Source organism: Phoxinus phoxinus (genome assembly GCF_949152265.1).
Source record: "Phoxinus phoxinus genome assembly, chromosome: 13".
Classification (NCBI taxonomy): domain Eukaryota; kingdom Metazoa; phylum Chordata; class Actinopteri; order Cypriniformes; family Leuciscidae; genus Phoxinus; species Phoxinus phoxinus.
This window is the reverse complement of record NC_136888.1, coordinates 15,202,561-15,222,336: the sequence shown is the minus strand read 5'-3', so window position 1 is coordinate 15,222,336 and position 19,776 is coordinate 15,202,561. Positions and strand designations below refer to the sequence as shown.

The window sequence follows — 19,776 nt, the reverse complement described above, 5'->3', positions numbered from 1 at the left end:
AGGAGGCGTGAAATTATTCAGAAATACTAAATGTAGACATATAAAGGACACGTACGCACAAAGCTACTCTTCTATTGAGATCACATCTGTATTGTATGACTAATACAGACCAGTTCTTTAGTGTTTTATAGGTCAAGAGGGATTGATGGATGAATGGATGGATGGATTGATAGAAGTCTTATGCTCACCACTTTATTTGTAATATTGGGAAATATTATTACAATTTATAGTAACTAGTAATAATAATATGTTTTAAAATGTAATTTATTCCTGTGATGGCAAAGCTGAATTTTCAGCATCATTACTCCAGTCTTCAGTGTCACATGATCCTTCAGAAATCATTCTAATATGCTGATTTGCTACTCAAGAAACATTTCTTATTATTATCAATATTGAAAACAGTTGTGCTGCTTAATTATTAAAAAATTTTGGAAACTATGATGATGTTTTACAGTATTTTTTGATGAATAAAAAGTTAAAAAGAACAGCAATTACTTGAAAAAGATTTAAAAATGTATTTATTTACTGTCACTTTTGATCAATTGAATCTATCCTTGCTGAATAAAAGTATTCATTTATTTTAAGAAAAAAAACTCTTACTAAATTTCTGAACGGTAGTTTCGTATAAATAAATGTATCAATCAATTATTTAAGTTGAATAAACTGTCAAATTTAATTATTTAAAAAATTTTAATGATTCATTAAAACCGTGTCATTTCTAGGTTTACCCGTCTGTGGAAAATGTGAGAACCAGTTTGGAGGGGTTCCCAGGTATCATTTGTTCTTTTATTCTGAAATCAAGAAGAAGAAAAAAAATCCTCACACCTCCACAGTCATTATACTGTACAACAACTGACTTTTCTTGTTCTTATCCCTGCAGCTGGGGGATCTTTACCCTACAGCATACAGACGGCACAAAAACAGCTCTGGCTTCACTCGTTCTTCCAGTAAGTACCTCTTCCTCTGTGGGGGGGAAAACACATTTTGACAATATACTCATCAGTATTCAGCCTAAAATGACCCTTTTTAAATGTTACCATAAATATTCTCCTGAAAAGGCTCCTCAGCAACGCTCTAGACCTTGTGATCCAAACAGCTGCCTTTCCTAAGAGTTGTCTGACCCTTAAATTGCTCCTTAGAAATTTAAATTGAGTTCTTATCCCATCTCTCCCAACAATTTAACACATTATCACCATAAATAAGCTATTTTACTGGTGGCCTCAATTTTGCTAAGTGATCAGAGATGGGCCTATTGCGATTTAGATTAAATCTCAGTCCCCCTCTGGAGTGCACACTACACTTCTACTCACTATATTTAAATGAGTCCATGTAGACTTCTGTATTCATGCCTGAACGCTGACAGCAATCAGACAGAAAGTTCTCCTCTTCGTCTGCACAGTATGCCCTAAAACATCATCTCTCTTCACCTGGAAATGGCGTGAAGTGCTTCTTTCGGTATTCTTGCACTTAGAAAAGATATATCAGCTGGTGTTTCTCCGTTTTCTTTCCCTCCCTCCCTCCCTTCCTTTCTCAATCTCTCCCCGAAACAGTGGCTGGCATGCTGATGTTACTGGTAGGAGCAATGCGATGCCCCACATTAAAACCTACATGAGAGTTTCACCGGACTTCACACAGCTGGCCTGGTTCCTTGTCACAAGGTTAGAATTATCAAGTATCTTGCACGGTAAATTAAATGAACTTTTCTCCTCATCTGATCAGTTTGAAATGATATAGCTACCCAAGTCACAACAGGCTGAAGGAGATCTGTTGCCAAGTTTGTTGAATGCAAATTGGCTTTTGTACAATAACAGTATGTTGGATTTATTAAACCATAATAATGCTTGCAAATATATATTGCAATTCTGAAATAACACAATGCACTTTTAAATAAATAGGCAGTATAATCTATATCACTTGCTAATTTGTAGTTTTTGTACATTCTGTTAAACATCATGTTGAACAATTTTTTCACCTTTTTGTTATTTCAAGCTAGCCTGGCTCCGCCCTCCTACGTACTTCCGCTCAATTTTTATTTTCCTTCAGTACTAGGTCTGGGATTGTGGTGTATTCTTTGGTTTTCTGAAATAAAAATTTCACCGGTCCAATCAGCGAACAGAGGGAGTGGCTGAGAACGATGACGTTGATGTCGTGCGTTAGTTTGAGTTGTAGTTCAGTAATGGCAGCGGAGAAAGATGCGAGCGATCACTGATCACTACACAGCATTTGCGGCAGATCCAAACCGAGCACAGCGGCGTATTGTTAATGATTAGACCCAGCTTCGACAGTTGACTGAATACATTATCACTGTCCTTAGTGTCAAATATACATTTAGAATTTGTAATTGTTCCGTGAATTCTTAAATTCGAAGAACAAAACCTGCAGCTTTCATTGACAGACATCTTATTCTAAACACAATCCTCTGATCATTCGGATACGTGTTGGTGTTTACGGCCGGTTCAAACATTAGCGATTGGTTATGGCAGATCCTGAGTGGCTCTGGGTAGATCCAATAGTTTTAAACTTCAACAGAGTACCCGCCTTCAAGGAAGTTAATGCTTGTCAATGGAGAGAGGCCAGACTCTCTGTACAAATGAAATGTACAAGAGTCTGGTAGAATCAGGCTAATTTCAAGCAGCTTTAACAGTGAAATGTTTATCATATATAAGGCCAATTCACACGGCGCTGACAGACGGCAACAGACATTTCGTCGGGTTTTGTTGGATCAGTGTGTTACTACCCCTGTCGGAGTCTGTTGGCGTCTGTGGCTTGTTTTCACCAATTAAACATGCTGAATCGGTGATCTGAGAAATGACGCCTTGTAGTCTGGTGACTGTCGCCGTTGGTCTGTCGGTGCAGTGTGAATTGGCCTTATCAGTACAAATCGCAATTTTGTCAGTCATCACCAAATTGCACATCCATACCAAATCCGAAAGCAGTCTAGAAGGAAAATGAAATACACAATTTACATAATTGACATTGAACATTGAAATCAGTTTACTCGTAGGTATTTTCAATGGTGCATACAGTATATGTGATTGTGTTAGTCTTTTAAAACAAACACCAAAACATTTCTTTATTGTCTTGAATATGTCATGTTAATGCTGAGCCGGATGAGATTAGCATCTTTTGTGCTCTTTTGTTCTTCAGAGAGTTGCTCATAGCTGCCAAAATAACGCTCTTGGCAGAAGGAGGCTTGTTTTTCTCTGATCCCTTGCAGATTTGTGTCTTCTGTGCTGCATTGATAGTGTTCCACTCAAAGAAGTCCCTTAGGCCCCGTAAATGTATATTTACTCAACATAAGCCTGATATGTTTGTTTATTTAAGATTATGCCATCCTGTTTCATTGGCCGTTTCTTATCTGCAAAATCATAACCGCTTTCCTGTTTCTTCAGTCTGCGAGGCTGTATGTTCATTAGTTAGCACCATGGACTCTGAACCATTTACAAGTTTCCTTGAACTGCTCACATGTCAATGCTTTTACAGATCATCAAAGCCCTTTAGTGCAATCGGTCAGTTGAAGTGGTAAAGAGTTTTCTTGGTGGTGAAGTGGAGTGGACGAGCGCCAGGTGGGTTATAAAACGCAGTGACGTGGCAAAAGAACACTCTTCTCTTTGATTTATCTTTCAAATTAGATCCAGGAATAGCATGTTAAGTTCAGCCTTTGAAAGCTTGTATTTTGGATATTTTGCCCTAGAAGACCAGTAATTGAAGAGAGATTCTGTTTTTTTAAATCCATATTTGAATAAGATCCATTTCTGTTAAACCAGCAGACAAACATTCTTTATTCAAATCTTTTAACGTGATGTTCCTGTGGCTGTTGCATTGAAGCCCACGATTTACATCTCAAGCCAGCATGAATGGCCACCGTTCCTGCGGCATTTCTCAAAGCGCTGGCTTTAATCATGGTTGAAATGCACAGAGAGACTGAGGGGGATTGTGAGCAGTGTCTCCAGGTCAGTCATGTCGGGTCCAGAGATGAGCTATTCCAGTCCTTTTTATGAAGATTAATGCCTACAGTGGATGCGAAGCCTTCAGGCATAGCCTGTCATTCTTGAAGTCCAAAATTAATTAATTATTCAGTAACTGCAGTCTGAAAAGAGGTACTCAACAAAATCCTTTAGCTTTGACATGTTTAATGCTAACGTTTCTAGTTTAGGTGACATTTACATTATATGCTTGATTTTGAAGCATACATGGGTGAAACTTTGTCTGCTGTTGTCCTCCACAGTGCCAATTTATCAAAAGCTGCCTGGGGCGCCATGGAGAAGAACAACACTCAGATAATGGTTCGCTCCTATGAACTAGGAGTCCTCTACCTACCTTCAGCCTTTGTGAGTATTGTGAAGTCAGTACATGACAACTGAGATCTTTATGCTGTTGCATTGTTTCTGTTTCAAGCCTCATTCAAGCCTGTTCAAAAACCTGTACATTTCTGACCTGTTGATAAATTAAATTAAAACCAGCAGATTGTGGCTGGATTTTCTCTGGTTTGTCAAAGATAGTCATTAGCTAGTACAAGTTAGTTTAGATGATTGATCAGTTGGACTATCAGCTGGTGGGGTCAAATTTGGCCCATCAGAGCATCTCAATCAGCCGTGTTAAACCACCTGGTTAAGCCACAACTGACAAGATGTAACCATAGGCGTAATGTGCGGGTGGGACGTGTCCCCACCACATTTACCAGGGTCGATATTGTCCCTACCACTTTTTCAAAACATCTAGCTGCATGGATGTACCTGATTCAAATGAAACCTATCCATTTGACGTTCGTTTGTTTTAAATAAGAGGCGATCTGGCGCTGGAATGTGTTGTTTTTTCAATCACTCTTAGTGCTCGTGCCAATGTTATCAGTGGTGGAACGTTCTCTTGTGGCCCTGCTCTTTATATTCAATCACTGATGAACATCTTTGATTTTAATATAGAAAAAACAACTATGATGGATTTGAACCCAGAACCTCTGACATGCTTAACAAAAGTTCTACCACCACACCACTAGGGAATATGAATGTTGATTGCGAATCTATGTATTTATTCACTGACGTGAAGAATCTCGGGACTAATATATATTGTATTACAGTAGATGTAAGAATGAAACTATCACATTAAACATTGATACATTAAACTCAATATACTTTTGAAATTGATTTCTGGTTGTAATTTTCTGCAATTGTTAATGTACATATTTGATATAGCATTGTATTAGTAACTCCCCCAACATACACTCCTGTCCCACCCACTTTTTAAAACAAAGTTATGCCACTAGTAACCCTCATCGACATTCAGTTCTTAACTCAGGGTTGCCACAGTTGTGGAAACCTGGAAATATGGAATTTTAAAAGTGTGATTTCCATGCTTGGAAAAATCACGGAATTCTCTGTGGGAACCATGTTAACTGTAACCAGAATGAGTGTTACCTTCTAATCATGTTGCAAAATATTCACTACTGGTGGACGAGTCAATCACATCAACCTTTTTTCGAGCAGGGTGTTTGTTTAATTGAGAAATTATGATCTCTAGTAAAACCCCAAAGAGAATGAACTCCATTAATGCTCAACGGAGACAAAAAGACTTCTGTACAGTCTCTGAACATAGGCTACTTCTAAATTACTATGTGTAAATATTGTAGATATTGTCTTGGAGTAGACAAGACTCCCATTTCTCCATATGTAGAGATAGAGCTTTTGTGTAGCGCTAACATACTCGCAGGGTAATTTGTCCTTGTAGTCAGGGTAGGTCTTAGAATTACTTCAAAAGTTGCTTAGCAACAGTATGGTTCAGTTCTCTTGCTGTGGAAAATAGAGGGGGGGAAAACACGAGTTTGAAAGAGGATAGCGAAAGGTTGTGCTCTCTTATTCAGAAGGGATGTGTTGTGTCTTTTTTTTATGTGGCCTGAAGCCTCGTTGTTTTAGTTGAACCGCTTTGTGTCATGGTTAGTTCTTGCTAGGGGTCTTTTTTGAGTAACTCACAAGCGCTAAGCAAGTTTTGTTACATTATAATGGACCCATAATTAGCTATTTTTCTAGGTTGTCCAATATGTTTTTTTATTTATTTGCATTTAATACACATGATCTTATTTGGTTTCCTGCTTAAGTTGCAAATTAGGCTGCATGTTGACTATTGAAGTTATTTTTCCAACTGTGGAGGTCATGCTCCATAATTGTCATGAGTCACGTTTTTTTTGTTTGCCGCAGTGTGGTGCTTTAATTAAAGTTCTCTTGTTTAAGAAAGTCTGAGATCAGACTGTATAAGATCATGAAAGTACAAATTGCATTGTGTTTTTGTCTTGTCAAAACACCTTTGACATCAAGTACATTTTCTCAGTACACGCTGTCTCTTTAGTCATGCTGTGTTGACATACACATATCAGAACCAGTGATTATTAGTGAACCAAACTTATTGAGTTAAAGTATGTTCCTGAAGTGGGGACGCAGTTGATGAGTCATGTCCTAAATACAGGATTTCATAATTTTGTCAATCTTTCTGATTTAGTATTCATGTTGTATATTGCTTTATTAATATAGTTCATCCAAGCAGTCAAGGCCATTACAGAAATGTAGAGGAAAATTAATGCTCAGAGTCAGTATACCATGAACTAAGATTGAGATGCACTTACATGAACTAACAATTGAAATAACTCAAAATGAATCATGATATGAAGTTAACAATTTAATAAAGCTTCTAGGAGGCTTAAGTGAAGAAATTGTTTTTCACTTGTATCTCCATATATATATATTCAAGAGAAGCTATGTTCGGTTTAGTGTTGTTTCGATTTCAATTTTGTTTTGTGTTTGCTTTTACAAACTGTTGTTTGAGTTGAACTTTTATTTTATTAGGGGTTGAAAATAAACAACCCCTAAAATTCCTGGTTAAGCACTGATCCAATAGACCCCTTCATTGTTTGTAAACATCGAAAGCCTAGGTTGGGTGCGCGCGCAGCTTGGGGTCAGAAAAATGGCGTGCTAATAGACTAGCATATTGTGTCAAGGTATGCACCACCACAGGTCTTTGCCACCACAGGAACGGGAACAGTACCATAATAAACTTGTTTTAGCTAATGAAGAATGTCTGCCTGATCTCAAGCTCCTAACAGAATGGGTAGACAACGTTAGCAAGTGGCCAGATATTCACTGGCCCGCCATATACAGCTATCTGGTGGACAAGCCGAGTCTTTACACACATAAAAAACTAAGAGCCTACAAATCGTTAGACGCTTATAATTACGTAGTCTGTGGGCATGTCCAGACGGTTTTATATAGCGATATAGGCGATGAGTTTTGTGTGTTAAAAGAGGAGGTTTTACCGAGCCAGCGCCAAGGGAAAAATGTACCAAGCCTGGGTTGTGATCAACAAGCGTGAAGGCTACATCCATACTGCAAATTGCACCTGCATGGCAGGGTAAGTATTATCATCATTCTTTCGTGGGAGAAAGGTGTCCTTCCGCTGTCACGACTACTAATCACTTATACCCTGCATCCGTCATCTTTCCTCCAGGGTAGCTACTGCTAAACTAAACTTGTGTCTGTCATTTTACCAGTTATCGCGGTGTGGAAATCGCGTCAGTGCGTGAAGATGAGGTCAAAGAAAAAATACTCTGACATGTCATTAAGACACATAACACACGGTTAGAACAGCCATACGTAGCAACACGTACATAGTAGCCTACTTTTTTTTTTAAATCGTAGTAGACATGTTGGTAGTATTTAGTATGTAGTCTGTACTCTGTAGCCTATGTCTTATCTGCAGTATGTCTAGTAGTATGTCTTACCTGCAGACCCATTTGCTGAGAGCAAGTGTTAATTTCAAGACCCACTCATAACATAAAGGATAATGGTTTGACATGTAAATGAATGGAATGAACTTTCTGACCCCGACCTGCGAATTTTTCTGTGACGTCAACCGTTAAGGGGTCTATTGGAAATGTAGCTACTCTTTGTCATCCTCTTGAACCACAGTTATCTAGTTGGTTTTAAGTGCAACCAAAAGAAGCTGAGGCTAAAATGAACCGCTATATTCAATAGACATTCTAGTGAAGATACTAGTGAAAAGCATACGCGGGAAGCAAGCAGTGCTTGAAGTCGGGCTGGTACGCACCAGTACGCAGTACCGGCCCTTCTATATTTTAATCTGTAGCGTCTTTAAGCACTGTAAGTAAGTAGTGAGAAATGGGATGTTTTTGTTAGTGCTGCAAAAATTAATTATGCTTAGACTCTGTCAATATGTCTGCCTATTACTGATTGAGTAAAAATGCAGATAAATCTCTTAATTATTAACACCCTCATTTTACTGCAGACCAGTCTGCCTGTTGCTGATTGAGCAGAAATGCTGATAAATCACTCAATTAATAATGCCCTCGTGTTACTCCAGACCACAATAAAGAGATTGTTCACCCAAATATTCTCATCATCATTGTTCCAATCCTGTATGAGTTTCTTTCTTCTGTTGAAAACAAAAGAAGATGACGGAAGTTGACGGTAGCCATTGACTTTCATAGTAGAAAAAAAAAACTATGGAAGTCAATGGGACTCATCAACTCCTCTCTGCTCAAGACACATTTATCAGTTACACAAGCACAGTTTATCAGTGTTGTGACAGCTGATATTCAACTAGAACTTTGAAGTTTAGGAAAGACTTTGCTCAAAAGCCTACATATCTATAAGGATATCGATTTTTTTTGGCTTTGGCTGTCTAATATTTTGCTCCTAAATAAAAATTGCTTCATTTGATTTTTCTTTTTCAGAGTGTAGTGCAGTTGATTTTAATGCTTTCAGTTTAATTGTTTTGTCTGAGTTTATCTATGCTGATGGTCTTGATACTAATCAGGTTAAAGTGGTCTTTAGAAAGAGGGACTTTAGAGGAAAGCCATTATTAAATGAAATGTATCTTGTGGTTGTGCTGATAGATGTTGATATTGTGTATAGACGATAGCCAGAGATATTGTCAAATATATCAGCTATCGCCGATATAAAGCACATTTCCAATTAATGCATTAAATAATAATAATAATATTAAGCTACTGTTATTATTAAATTAATATTACAATTCATTTGCTCCACCATAGTTCCATAGCGCATCACCGTATAATATACAGTAATATAAATATATAATATAAATTAGTACGAAGTAAATCACACAAGTAGCCATGCGATATCGCTCTATATCTGCACGGCTGCAGGCAATTATGAGAGAGAAATCGACTAAGCAAGTGCATTATCTGCATTAATATTCTTCAGGTCAATCTTATATTAATAATCACAAAATCAGTTTGAATGTCCGCTGTGGAAAGCGATATCTTTGTCTTTGTCCTTTTAACAGTTAAAGGGATAGTTCACTTTAAAATTAAAATTCTGTCATCATTTACTCACCCTCAAGTTGTTTCAAACCTGTATTAATTTATTTCTTCTGCTGAACACAAAGAAAGATATTTTGAAGAATGTCAATAACCAAACAGTAGTCTGTACCCATTGACTTCCATAGTAGGAAAAAAAATACTATGGAAGTCAATGGGTACAGACCAGAGCATGTGAGCGAAGCGGAGCAGTGTGACGCTCCGCTCAATATTCCGCTCTATGCGCGTGCGCTCCACTCAGTCGCTCACATCCCAAACGAACGCTCCACTGATGAACCGCTCACGCTCAACGGTAAAACAAATCCCGCTCAGACATAAAATGTCTCTGTAGGCTACTTGCTTTCTGTTTGTACTTTGTAATGAATATCTGGAATAAATGTATAAATTACAGTAGCTAGGATTGTAAATAGAAGTTATTTCGGGGTGATTCTGAATAAAAGTCTGTTCTTTTTATTCATTTAAATGCATTAACTTAACTTAATTAAAAAACATGTCTAGTCCTTTGGCAAACTTGCCTATTAAATGCAATAACTGAAAAGGTATATTTGATTTTCGTAATTTTATTTCCGTGAACATAACTGCAGTTGCAAAACGTACTCGGTTACTTACGTAACCTCGGTTCTCTCTAGAAGAGGGAACGAGTACTGCGTACTGAAAGTACGCACCGGGTAAAGTCTCTTTGCTCGAGATATTGAAGCCAAAATTTATCCTTAAATTTCCATATCTTGTAAACGCAGTGCAGCAGCAGTCAGACCTAGAGCGGGCAATCTAGCGCGCTCATTGGCTGCTCCGCGGCAACTGCTGCAGCCTACCACTGAGCCCCTGGCGTGACGTCACGCTCAATGAGGACGCTTCGCGCCCTCACGCGGCCAAGCCCGCCAAAATGGGAGTGGCTTAGCGTATATAAGGGGCAGTTCAGGCTGCTAACACTCGATTTTGATCGCTGAAGCGAAATGAGCTCGAAGCGCGACACGGCAGGGAACGCAGTACTCGTTCCCTCTTCTAGAGAGAACCGAGGTTACGTAAGTAACCGAGTACGTTCTCTTACGAGAGGTTCTCTCGTACTGCGTACTGAAAGTACGCACCGGGAACCCCTTGTAAACGCCGTGTGCGCTTAAGCAGTCACTATATGAATCCCAGGGGGGAACGCCCCGGGGGACATGGATAAGTGAAATTAGGTGGCCAACAGAGTGGGCTCGCACCTGTACATAAGCACTATATGAGGGGATATACATACAGAGCGGCACTGCCGGTCTTATATTTGAACACATCTACCCTTGTAGCGCAGTTCACAAGTGAGTCGCTAGGACTTTTTTTTTTTTTTTTTTCAGACTGAAAGGAGTCTAGCCTGCAAGGCGGGGACTTCTAGGTTGTAGAACCTAACAAATGTAGACGGGGAGGGCCCAGCCTGCCGCCGTACAAATGTCATGAATAGAAATCCCGCTGGACCAAGCCCACGACGAGGCCATGCCTCTGGTGGAATGAGCCCTAACGCCCAAGGGGCATTGCAGGTCTTTTGACGCGTAAGCCGCAGCAATAGCGTCCACTATCCATCTGGATAGGCTGTGTTTCGAGGCGGCGAGACCTTTGGTGCGCCCACCGAACGAAACAAAAAGCTGCTCCGAGCGCCTGAAGGCGGCGGAGCGCGTGACGTAAATTCTCAGTGCTCTGACAGGACAAAGGAGGTTCGTATCGACCTCGTTGTCTGATGCCGGCAAAGCTGAGAGCGAAATGATCTGTGCTCTGAACGGGGTACCGATCGCTTTGGGGACATAACCATGTCTCGGTTTAAGGATGACTTTAGAGTCATAGGTCCAAACTCGAGGCACGTAGCACTCACAGAGAGCGCGTGCAAGTCACCCACACGTTTAACTGATGCAAGAGCGATCAGAAACACGGTTTTGAGCGCGAGGTACTTCAAATCCACAGAGTGAAGCGGTTCGAAGGGATGTGCTTTCAGGGCCTCTAGGACCAGGGAAAGATCCCAGAAAGGAACCGAGGGGGGCCGTGGGGGATTCATCCTCCTGGCTCCTCTAAGGAAGCGGATGATGAGCGCTCATTCCTTCCTATCGCCTGGCCGAGCGTCGACTCGGCGAACGCTGCGATGGCCGCGACATATACTTTGAGCGTGGAAGGGGACCTGCCCCTTTCCAACATCTCTTGAAGGAAGCAAAGCACCCACGAGACTCCGCACGTTTGAGGCTGTAAGCCCTTGTCCGTGCACCATTTAGTAAACACCGACCATTCAGACGCATAAAGCCGCCTGGTAGAGGGGGCTCTAGATTGCGTGATCGTGTTCACGACCCCTTCTGGCAAAACAACGGGTACCCATTGATTATCCATGCATGCAGAGACCATAGCTCTGGATGAGGATGCCAAATCGATCCGCCGGCTTGGGAAAGGAGGTCTTTCCTCACCGGGATCGGCCATGGGGCTGAGTCTGACAGCCGCACCAACTCCGAGAACCATGTCTGGTTCTCCCATCGGGGGGCTATGAGGAGCACCGAGTGACGCATTTCCCTGATTCTCTTGATTACTTGTGGTAACAATGAGACCGGAGGGAACGCGTATAACGGGCATCTGGGCCATGTCTGGGCCAGAGCGTCCTCGTTCTTTGAAAAGAACCTTAGGCAATGGGCGTTGTCTGTCGACGCGAATAGGTCGACTTCCGCCTTGCCGAAGCGGTGCCACAATAACTGGACTGACTGAGGGTGCAGGGACCATTCCCCGAGGGGAACGTTGTTCCTGGACAGTCTGTCCGGTCCGTCGTTCAGGCGTCCTGGCACATGCGTGGCTCTGAGCGAGCGCACGTGGTGCTGAGCCCAGACGAGGAGGCGTTCCGCCAGATCGCAGAGTGCCCTGGATCTGACACCGCCCTGGCGGTTCACGTACGATACCACAGACATGTTGTCCGTTCGAACCAGTACGTGGTGGCCCCGCAGAAAAGGGAGGAAGTGTTTCACAGTGTACTCGACCGCTATCATCTCCAGACAGTTTATATGGAGGAGCTTCTCCGTGTCTGACCATAGGCCAAAGACCGGTCTGCCCTCGAATATCCCGCCCCAACCGAGGTTGGAAGCGTCCGTCGAGATAACTTTTCGGTACGAGACAGTTCCCATCATAACTCCCCGCTGATACCAGTCGGTCACAAGCCAGGGCTGCAGAGCTGAAACACAGCTCTGAGTCACTCTGATTCGGTAACCGCCGGAAGCCCACGCTCGGTGGTGTACACGAGCGTTGAGCCATCGTTGCAGGGGGCGCATACGCAATAGACCTAGCCGGAGCACTGCTGCGGCTGAGGCCATAAAGCCCAGCAATCTCTGAAACGTTTTCAGGGGAAACACTTTGTCTTTCTGGAAAGATGCGGCCAAACGCTGAACACGGCGCGCGCGCTGTGTTGACAAGCGAGCCGTCATTGCCACTGAGTCGAGCTGTATTCCCAGAAAGGAAGCTGACTGACGGGGCAGCAGTGAGCTCTTGGTCCAATTGACCGTGAGACCCAGGTTTTCCAGATGACTGAGTAGCACAGCTCTGTGAGACACAAGTTCCGCCTCTGATTGTGCTAAAATCAGCCAATCGTCCAGATAGTTCAATATTCGCATCCCCTGACGCCTCAGGGGAGCGAGCGCCGCGTCCATGCACTTCGTAAATGTACAGGGTGCTAAAAACAGGCCGAACGGCAGGACGGTGTACTGATATACCTGACCGTCGAAGGCGAATCTCAAGAATGGCCTGTGACGGGGTATGATCTGAATCTGAAAGTACGCGTCTTTCAGATCGAGAGAAATGAACCAGTCCCTCGGGCGAATTTGCGCGAGGATTTGTCTGGTCGTGATCATTTTGAACGGTCTTTTCATAAGAGCTTTGTTCAAATGTCTCAGATCTAATATAGGTCTGAGCGCTCCGTCCTTCTTGGGCACGAGAAAATAACGGCTGTAAAAGCCTGACTCGCTCATAGAAGGACGTACTGGCTCTATCGCCCCCTTGCATAACAGTTTTGCTATTTCTGCGCGAAGTAGGTGTGCTACTTCTGGGTTCACGCTCGTCACTGTACGGGCTCGGAAGCGCGGGGGACGGCGAGCGAACTGCAGTGTATAGCCCTGTCTTACAACATTCAGCACCCATTCTGACACGCCCGGGATCGCTTCCCATGCTTTCGCACGCATAGCTAGGGGCAGAATGGTCTCCGTGTTCTGAGCGCCGCACTGCGCGGGCTCAAGAAACTGAAACGGAGGTATCAGCGCGGCGCGCGCGCCCTCGTTGGCTGAGTAATGCTGCTCGCTGACGGCAGCATCCTGCTGTTTCACATTCAGTAGCTCGGTCGCTAGGGACGGAGAACAATTTGTGGCGCGAACAGCGGTGCGCGTGAGCGGTGTTGGGGGTACAGTGTTTGTTAGTAAGCGTGAGCGCTCACATTCACAACACAGCCGGTTATACAATGGTATCCGCGTTCCGATCGCCGCACTGCGCGGGGTCGAGAGACTGTAGCGGAGGTATCAGCGAGGCGCGCGCGCGCGCTCTCGATGTCTGAATAAGGTGGCTCGCTGACAGCGGCAGCCGGCTGCATTACACCTAATGACTCGATCGCTTTGGACGGAGAACATTATGTGGCGAGAACAGCGGGGCGCGTGAGCGGCGCCGGGGTTACAGTGTTTATCAGTAAGTGTGAGTGCTCGTGAGCGCTCACATGGCTTACGCTGACAACACAGCCGGTTATACAATGGTATCCGCATTCCGATCGCCGCACTGCGCGGGGGTCGAGAAACTGTAGCGGAGGTATCAGCGAGGCGCACGCGCTCTCGATGTCTGTATAGGGCGGCCGGCTGTTTCACATTCAATGACTCGGCCGCTTTGGACGGAGAACATTTTGTGGCGCGAACAGCAAAGCGCGTGAGCGGCGTTAGCTTACAGTGTGTATCAGTAAGTGTGAGTGCTCGTAAGCAGTCACAGGGCTTACGTTCACAACACGGCCGGTAAACAAAGGTCTCCGCGTTCCGATCGCCGCACTGCGTGGGGTCGAGAAACTGTAGCGGAGGTATCAGCGAGGCGCGCGCGCTCTCGATGTCTGTATAGGGCGGCCGGCTGCATTACACACCCAATGATTCGATCGCTTTGTACGGAATTATTCTGTGGCGAGAACGGCGGGGCGCGTGAGCGGCGCCGGGCTGCAGCATTATCAGTGAGTGTGAGTGCTCGTGAACGGTCACAGGGCTTACGTTCACAACACGACTGATACTGTGCGTTCACACCGCACGCGGCGAGAGCGTCAAAGTGGCCGGAAGCCATTCATTTTCAATGAGAGCCGGCGGCGAGCTCCGGCGAGAGCGGCGCGGCGCGTCTTGGACGGCGAGAGCGGCGAGAAGAGTTGAAATCAAGTCAACTTTATGGTAATAAGCTATGACGCGGTTCGGCGGCAACCAGCGGCAACCAATCGGAATGTAGAAGTGCTCCGCCTGAGAGGATACCAGAGAACACAATCCTGTAAACTTTGGTTCCGACCACATTAGTTCCTAAGCAAAATGGAGGAAAAGTTCATTATTTCTGTTGCGGGTTTCCCGGTATTGTACGACGTGTCCCTGTTTACATACAGGGATATTAATAAAAAGAACGACGAATGGAAAAAGGTGTCTGAAATTGATGGTGTTTTGTTACTTTCACATTTAAAAGATTTTAATAGGTTAACTTTTACCCTACGTGTGGCCAGTATGCACAAAATATGATACTGATTTATGTTCAGTTCGTATTTGCTTTGCGGCTCCTTTAAATAAAGTTTTAAAAAAATCACACATTCTAAAATCTACGTCAGAGCGCCAGAGAGTCCCCGAATCTCACGGCGTCGATGGCAGGGCGGCGAGAGCGAATTTTGCCGCTCTCGCCGGCGGCGGTGTGAACGTACAGTTAAGCTTTCGTCCCCTGGAATAACTGTGTAACAGAGCGGGCAGTGAGTAGGTGTGGGCACTGTAACGTGGGCACATATCCTACGTCTAACACTCGAGCGGCGCGTGCCCGCTTATGTGAGTGGGCTCTGTGACAGTGAGGGACACCGGGGGGGATCGTGCTTATGTGTAGGGTGAACACAGTGGCGTGGGCACATCTTCTACACTTGAAAACACCGTCGGCGTGAGCCGGAAAAACAGACATTACACTCTTTATGAGATTTATCTGGGTCGCCGTGGAAACGGCGTCTGTGTGCAGGCGAGCGGGTTAAGCAACTGGCTCGTTGGCTGCGGTCTACACTACTGCAGTAGCCTTAGCTAAGGGGACTGGCAGAGCGGGTAACGTTAGGTTTGATGGCGGTCCGGCCGCGGCGGGACTCGCGCATCTTCTCCTCCGTGCGGCTGCTATGAGGACTTCGCGGCTCAGGTTTCAACGCGATCTTGGGCCGGGGTCCCCGGGGGGGAGGCGGCTTGTGGCGGCTGTCAGAGCGCGATCTGTCGTCGCTGCGAAGAAGGTCCGTTGCAGGCCTTAGCGGGAGGGCAGACCTTGAGCGCCATCTTGCGGATGGCGGGCAGAAGTGCGCTGCGACCGCTTCTTCACTGGGGGAATTTGTATCCCAACAGCAGCCATCATCGATGGTTCTCCGTCCACCTCATCCCCTGAGGCGACAGCAGTGAGGGCCGAGGCCGGCAGCTGCGTGTCGGGGGGGGGGGGGGGGGGGGGGGGGGGGTCTCTGGGGGCGGCACTTCTGTTGCGCGGCCCGCCGAAGACAGCCGGAGTGACATCTTCAGCGTCGAACGCGGCAAGTCGAGCCCGCAGGGTCGACATTGGCGGTTCCTCGCAGTGAACGCAGCCTCTCGAAGACAGAGCGAGGGCTGCGTGGTCCTGTCTCAGGCGGAGAGCGCAGAAGATGGCGGTCTCCGTCGCTGAGCGGGAAAAACGAGGCATTTTGAAACAAACACCTCGTGCTCTTTTAGACACGTGCGTTGCAGCGGCGAACGCACGGAGAGGAAAATACATTATATCATAGACATAAAAAGGATATGACGCCGGATAGCGTAGCTGGCACGGACGGCTGAAGGTGGCGAAGACGGCCGGCTTCCTCAGGCGCTGTCCTAAGCTGGCTGGTCGCTGGATTCGACGGCGGCGGCTTCTCTCGGAGGTCAGCGTAGCGTAGAGCGTCGCTGAAGAGATTAAAATCGAGTGTTAGCAGCCTGAACTGCCCCTTATATACGCTAAGCCACTCCCATTTTGGCGGGCTTGGCCGCGTGAGGGCGCGAAGCGTCCTCATTGGGCGTGACGTCACGCCAGGGGCTCAGTGGTAGGCTGCAGCAGTTGCCGCGGAGCAGCCAATGAGCGCGCTAGATTGCCCGCTCTAGGTCTGACTGCTGCTGCACTGCGTTTACAAGATATGGAAATTTAAGGATAAATTTTGGCTTCAATATCTCGAGCAAAGAGACTTTACCCGGTGCGTACTTTCAGTACGCAGTACGAGAGAACCTCTCGTAAGAGAACAAGCATATTAAAACACGCGCGCGCACGCACACGCACACACACGCGCACACACACACACACACACACAAACAAGATTAAATGCATGTAGAACTTCACAAAACACATCTGGACTATCATCATGCTCATAAAAGCACACACAGGTGAAATGCACTTAGCAACATCTTATCGAAGCACACCTGGATGACTAGTAAAAGAAACGCGCGTTCTAAAGTTTAAATAGACCAAAACTGCGGGTAATTGCGGTCTATTTAAAAACGTCTCAATCTTTACATCACTGTAGAATTTACTTTTAGAAACATTAGCTTGGACAAAGTATTAAGTTTCAGTTATGCGGTGTGCCCGGGACAGTAATACAGCGGCGGAAAACACGCGCTCAGCACTGTGATGTGTTTAAACTTGAGTCAGCACTCAACTCCATAACCAACTCACTATTGCTTTAGCTAATTCACCGATTCTCAAACTAGCAAATCACAATAGGGCATTCTGAGTTGAGCGAGTGGCGCTGAGCGGACGGAGTGAGCGGAGCGGAATCTTCAGTAAGGCGCTCTCCGCTCAGGCGGAAGTATTACCGCTCCGCTCCGCTCACATGCTCTGGTACAGACTACTGTTTGGTTACTGACATTCTTCAAAATATCTTTCTTTGTGTTCAGCAGAAGAAATAAATTAATACAGGTTTGAAACAACTTGAGGGTGAGTAAATGATGACAGAATTTTCATTTTAAAGTGAACTATCCCTTTAAGGGGATTTCCCTTGACAGCCTTAGTCAATGCATTTAGGGTTAGGGTTAGTTATAAGTTGTCTTATAAGGTGTTGTTTAAAGTAAAAATATCCTTGTTTCAGTCTCTTGCAATAAAAAAAGTCTTTGCGATTGACTCGCTCATAAAGACAGTCTTTGAAGGTACAGTGCTGAGAAGGTACTATATTTGAATTTGAATTTACTTTGCGACCGTTGAAAAAAAGTACGCTCTTTATGGTATACTATGAATATGGGTAATATGAATGAAATTCGGATGTACTATATCTGCCATGTTGTTACCGTCACGTAACCTACCAGTGTCAGTTGTGTTGCTTCACTGCCATTCATAAATCCTCTCCCGTGGCCTAAAGTGTCCTTTGAATGCACTCTTCAGAATCTTGGTGGAAGTAGTAGGTCGTCCGGGGACTTTTTTCGACTTCTGTTTTTTATTACTATGTATTCAGACATACAGTACTACTCTTTTGGCGATTGTTTTTCGCATACTATATAGATTTTAGACGCAGCGAGTTTTAAGGACTTCTTGACCGGCATAACTCTTGCGCAAATTGCTTGTGTGTTATCAACTGGTTCCCCTTCATGGTTTCAAATGTAAAATAGTTCCAATATTGCGGCGTGACATTTTTATCCATCATTGCTCGCAAAATGATAGACAGCGATTCAGATTCCATGCATGTCATTTCCTGTGATTATCAAAGTAAGTAAATAATTAAATAAATGTCTACATAAACAAGTAAATTAATGATCAAGTAAATGAAAAGTAAAAAAAAAGACCCCCACGATAATATCATGTATCTGCAATCTCACATGCTGACGATTTGGTCGCTTCCTGATTTTGTTCACAAATAGCAGGACAGTGCTGCCTGCACCTGCTGCATCTCTCTGGGCTTTGCGAAAGCTTTAGCTGTCTGAGTCTGGGTGATATATTCCCCACTGCCCTTTAAATCTATCCAGCCCCCTCTATCTTCATACCCACCACACAAATGAGAGTTAAGCTTCCCTCACAACAGCCCTGCTCCCCTCTGACTTTTTCCACAGAAAACAGAATGAGTAAATGCACACCTTCTCATTCTCACTTTTGTGATATGTTATCTCCATCATATGAGTTTATGGGTGTCATGGTATATCTTAAGGTCTATTCAGATGGGGTTAAAATAAACGGGACTTTCAGTGCGTGTGTGTGTGCGTGTGTGTGTGTGTGTGTGTGTGACAATGTACTGGTTTCCTAGGAAAGTTGTGTTATTGCCATATTACTGCAGAATTATTTATTTTTTTCTTTTGGTGAATGTTTTGTAGCATGCTAGATCATACGTAACTAAATCTTTAGGAATTAGGGAAAGGCAGGATGATTGACTAGTCATCTGACAACCCAACTGGTCAATTAGTGACTATTTAATTAGTGTCCTAACTCTGGCCTGAAGGACCACTGTCCTGCAGAGTTTAGCTCTAGCTTGCCTCAACACCCCTGCCTGGAAGTTTCTAGTAGGCCTAGTAAGACCTTGATTAGCTGGTTCGGGTGTGTTCAATTGGGGTTGGAGCTGAACTCTGCTGGACAGTGGCCCTCCAGGAGCAGGATTGGACACCCCTGGTTAAAATACTTTTTATTTTATTATAAATGTACTTTTATTAAAACCATACTTTATTAATAATAATTATAACTGTTTTTCAGCTGTGCTTTAAAAATTATGAATTCCAAGATACCCTAATTCTCTTGATAATTTCCATTTATATGAATTTATACACACGCCTGCTTGATTTTGAACATGCATAGATTAGCACATCCCTATTGGGCATTAATACATTTCTCTTTGTCTGTAGAACATGAGCACATTTCCTGTGGAGAAGAATGTGTTTCCAGCCTCCAGCTCCTCCAAGGGCTTCCCTGTGCCCTTTGACCTCCCACCTCAGCGTTACTCAAACAAAGGTGAGACTGAACGTTGTGTATTATTCCCCAAAAGTAAGTCAAATCAGATTCATTGTAGTTTTAAGCTTCATTAACATGTCAGAGATGTTCTTTTGAACTCTAAAGAAACTACATGTACTTAAAATGACGCCTTTATACATCAGAGGCATTTGCATCAAAGTTTAAAGGTTTGCTTAATGCGAAGTTCACTGAATCATCGCTTGACGAAAGGATAACCTTTACTTTGAAATCCAGAGTTCAAATGATTGCTCAGGAAACACTCTGTAGGTATTAATTGCACAACGCAAAACAGCAAATGA

General features: G+C 44.1%; 1 protein-coding gene across 2 annotated transcripts in view; it reads left to right on the top strand.

Moving 5' to 3' along the window:
• Window positions 1–19,776, top strand: part of tdp1 (tyrosyl-DNA phosphodiesterase 1) — a 40,536-nt gene that overhangs the window by 11,921 nt on the left and 8,839 nt on the right. For both annotated transcript variants that reach the window (XM_079633431.1, XM_079633432.1), the window contains exons 11-15: window positions 723–771; window positions 881–947; window positions 1,551–1,658; window positions 4,229–4,331; window positions 19,372–19,477. In XM_079633431.1, the coding sequence (XP_079489557.1) occupies window positions 723–771; window positions 881–947; window positions 1,551–1,658; window positions 4,229–4,331; window positions 19,372–19,477 (433 nt within the window). The remainder of the gene's footprint in view (window positions 1–722; window positions 772–880; window positions 948–1,550; window positions 1,659–4,228; window positions 4,332–19,371; window positions 19,478–19,776) is intronic.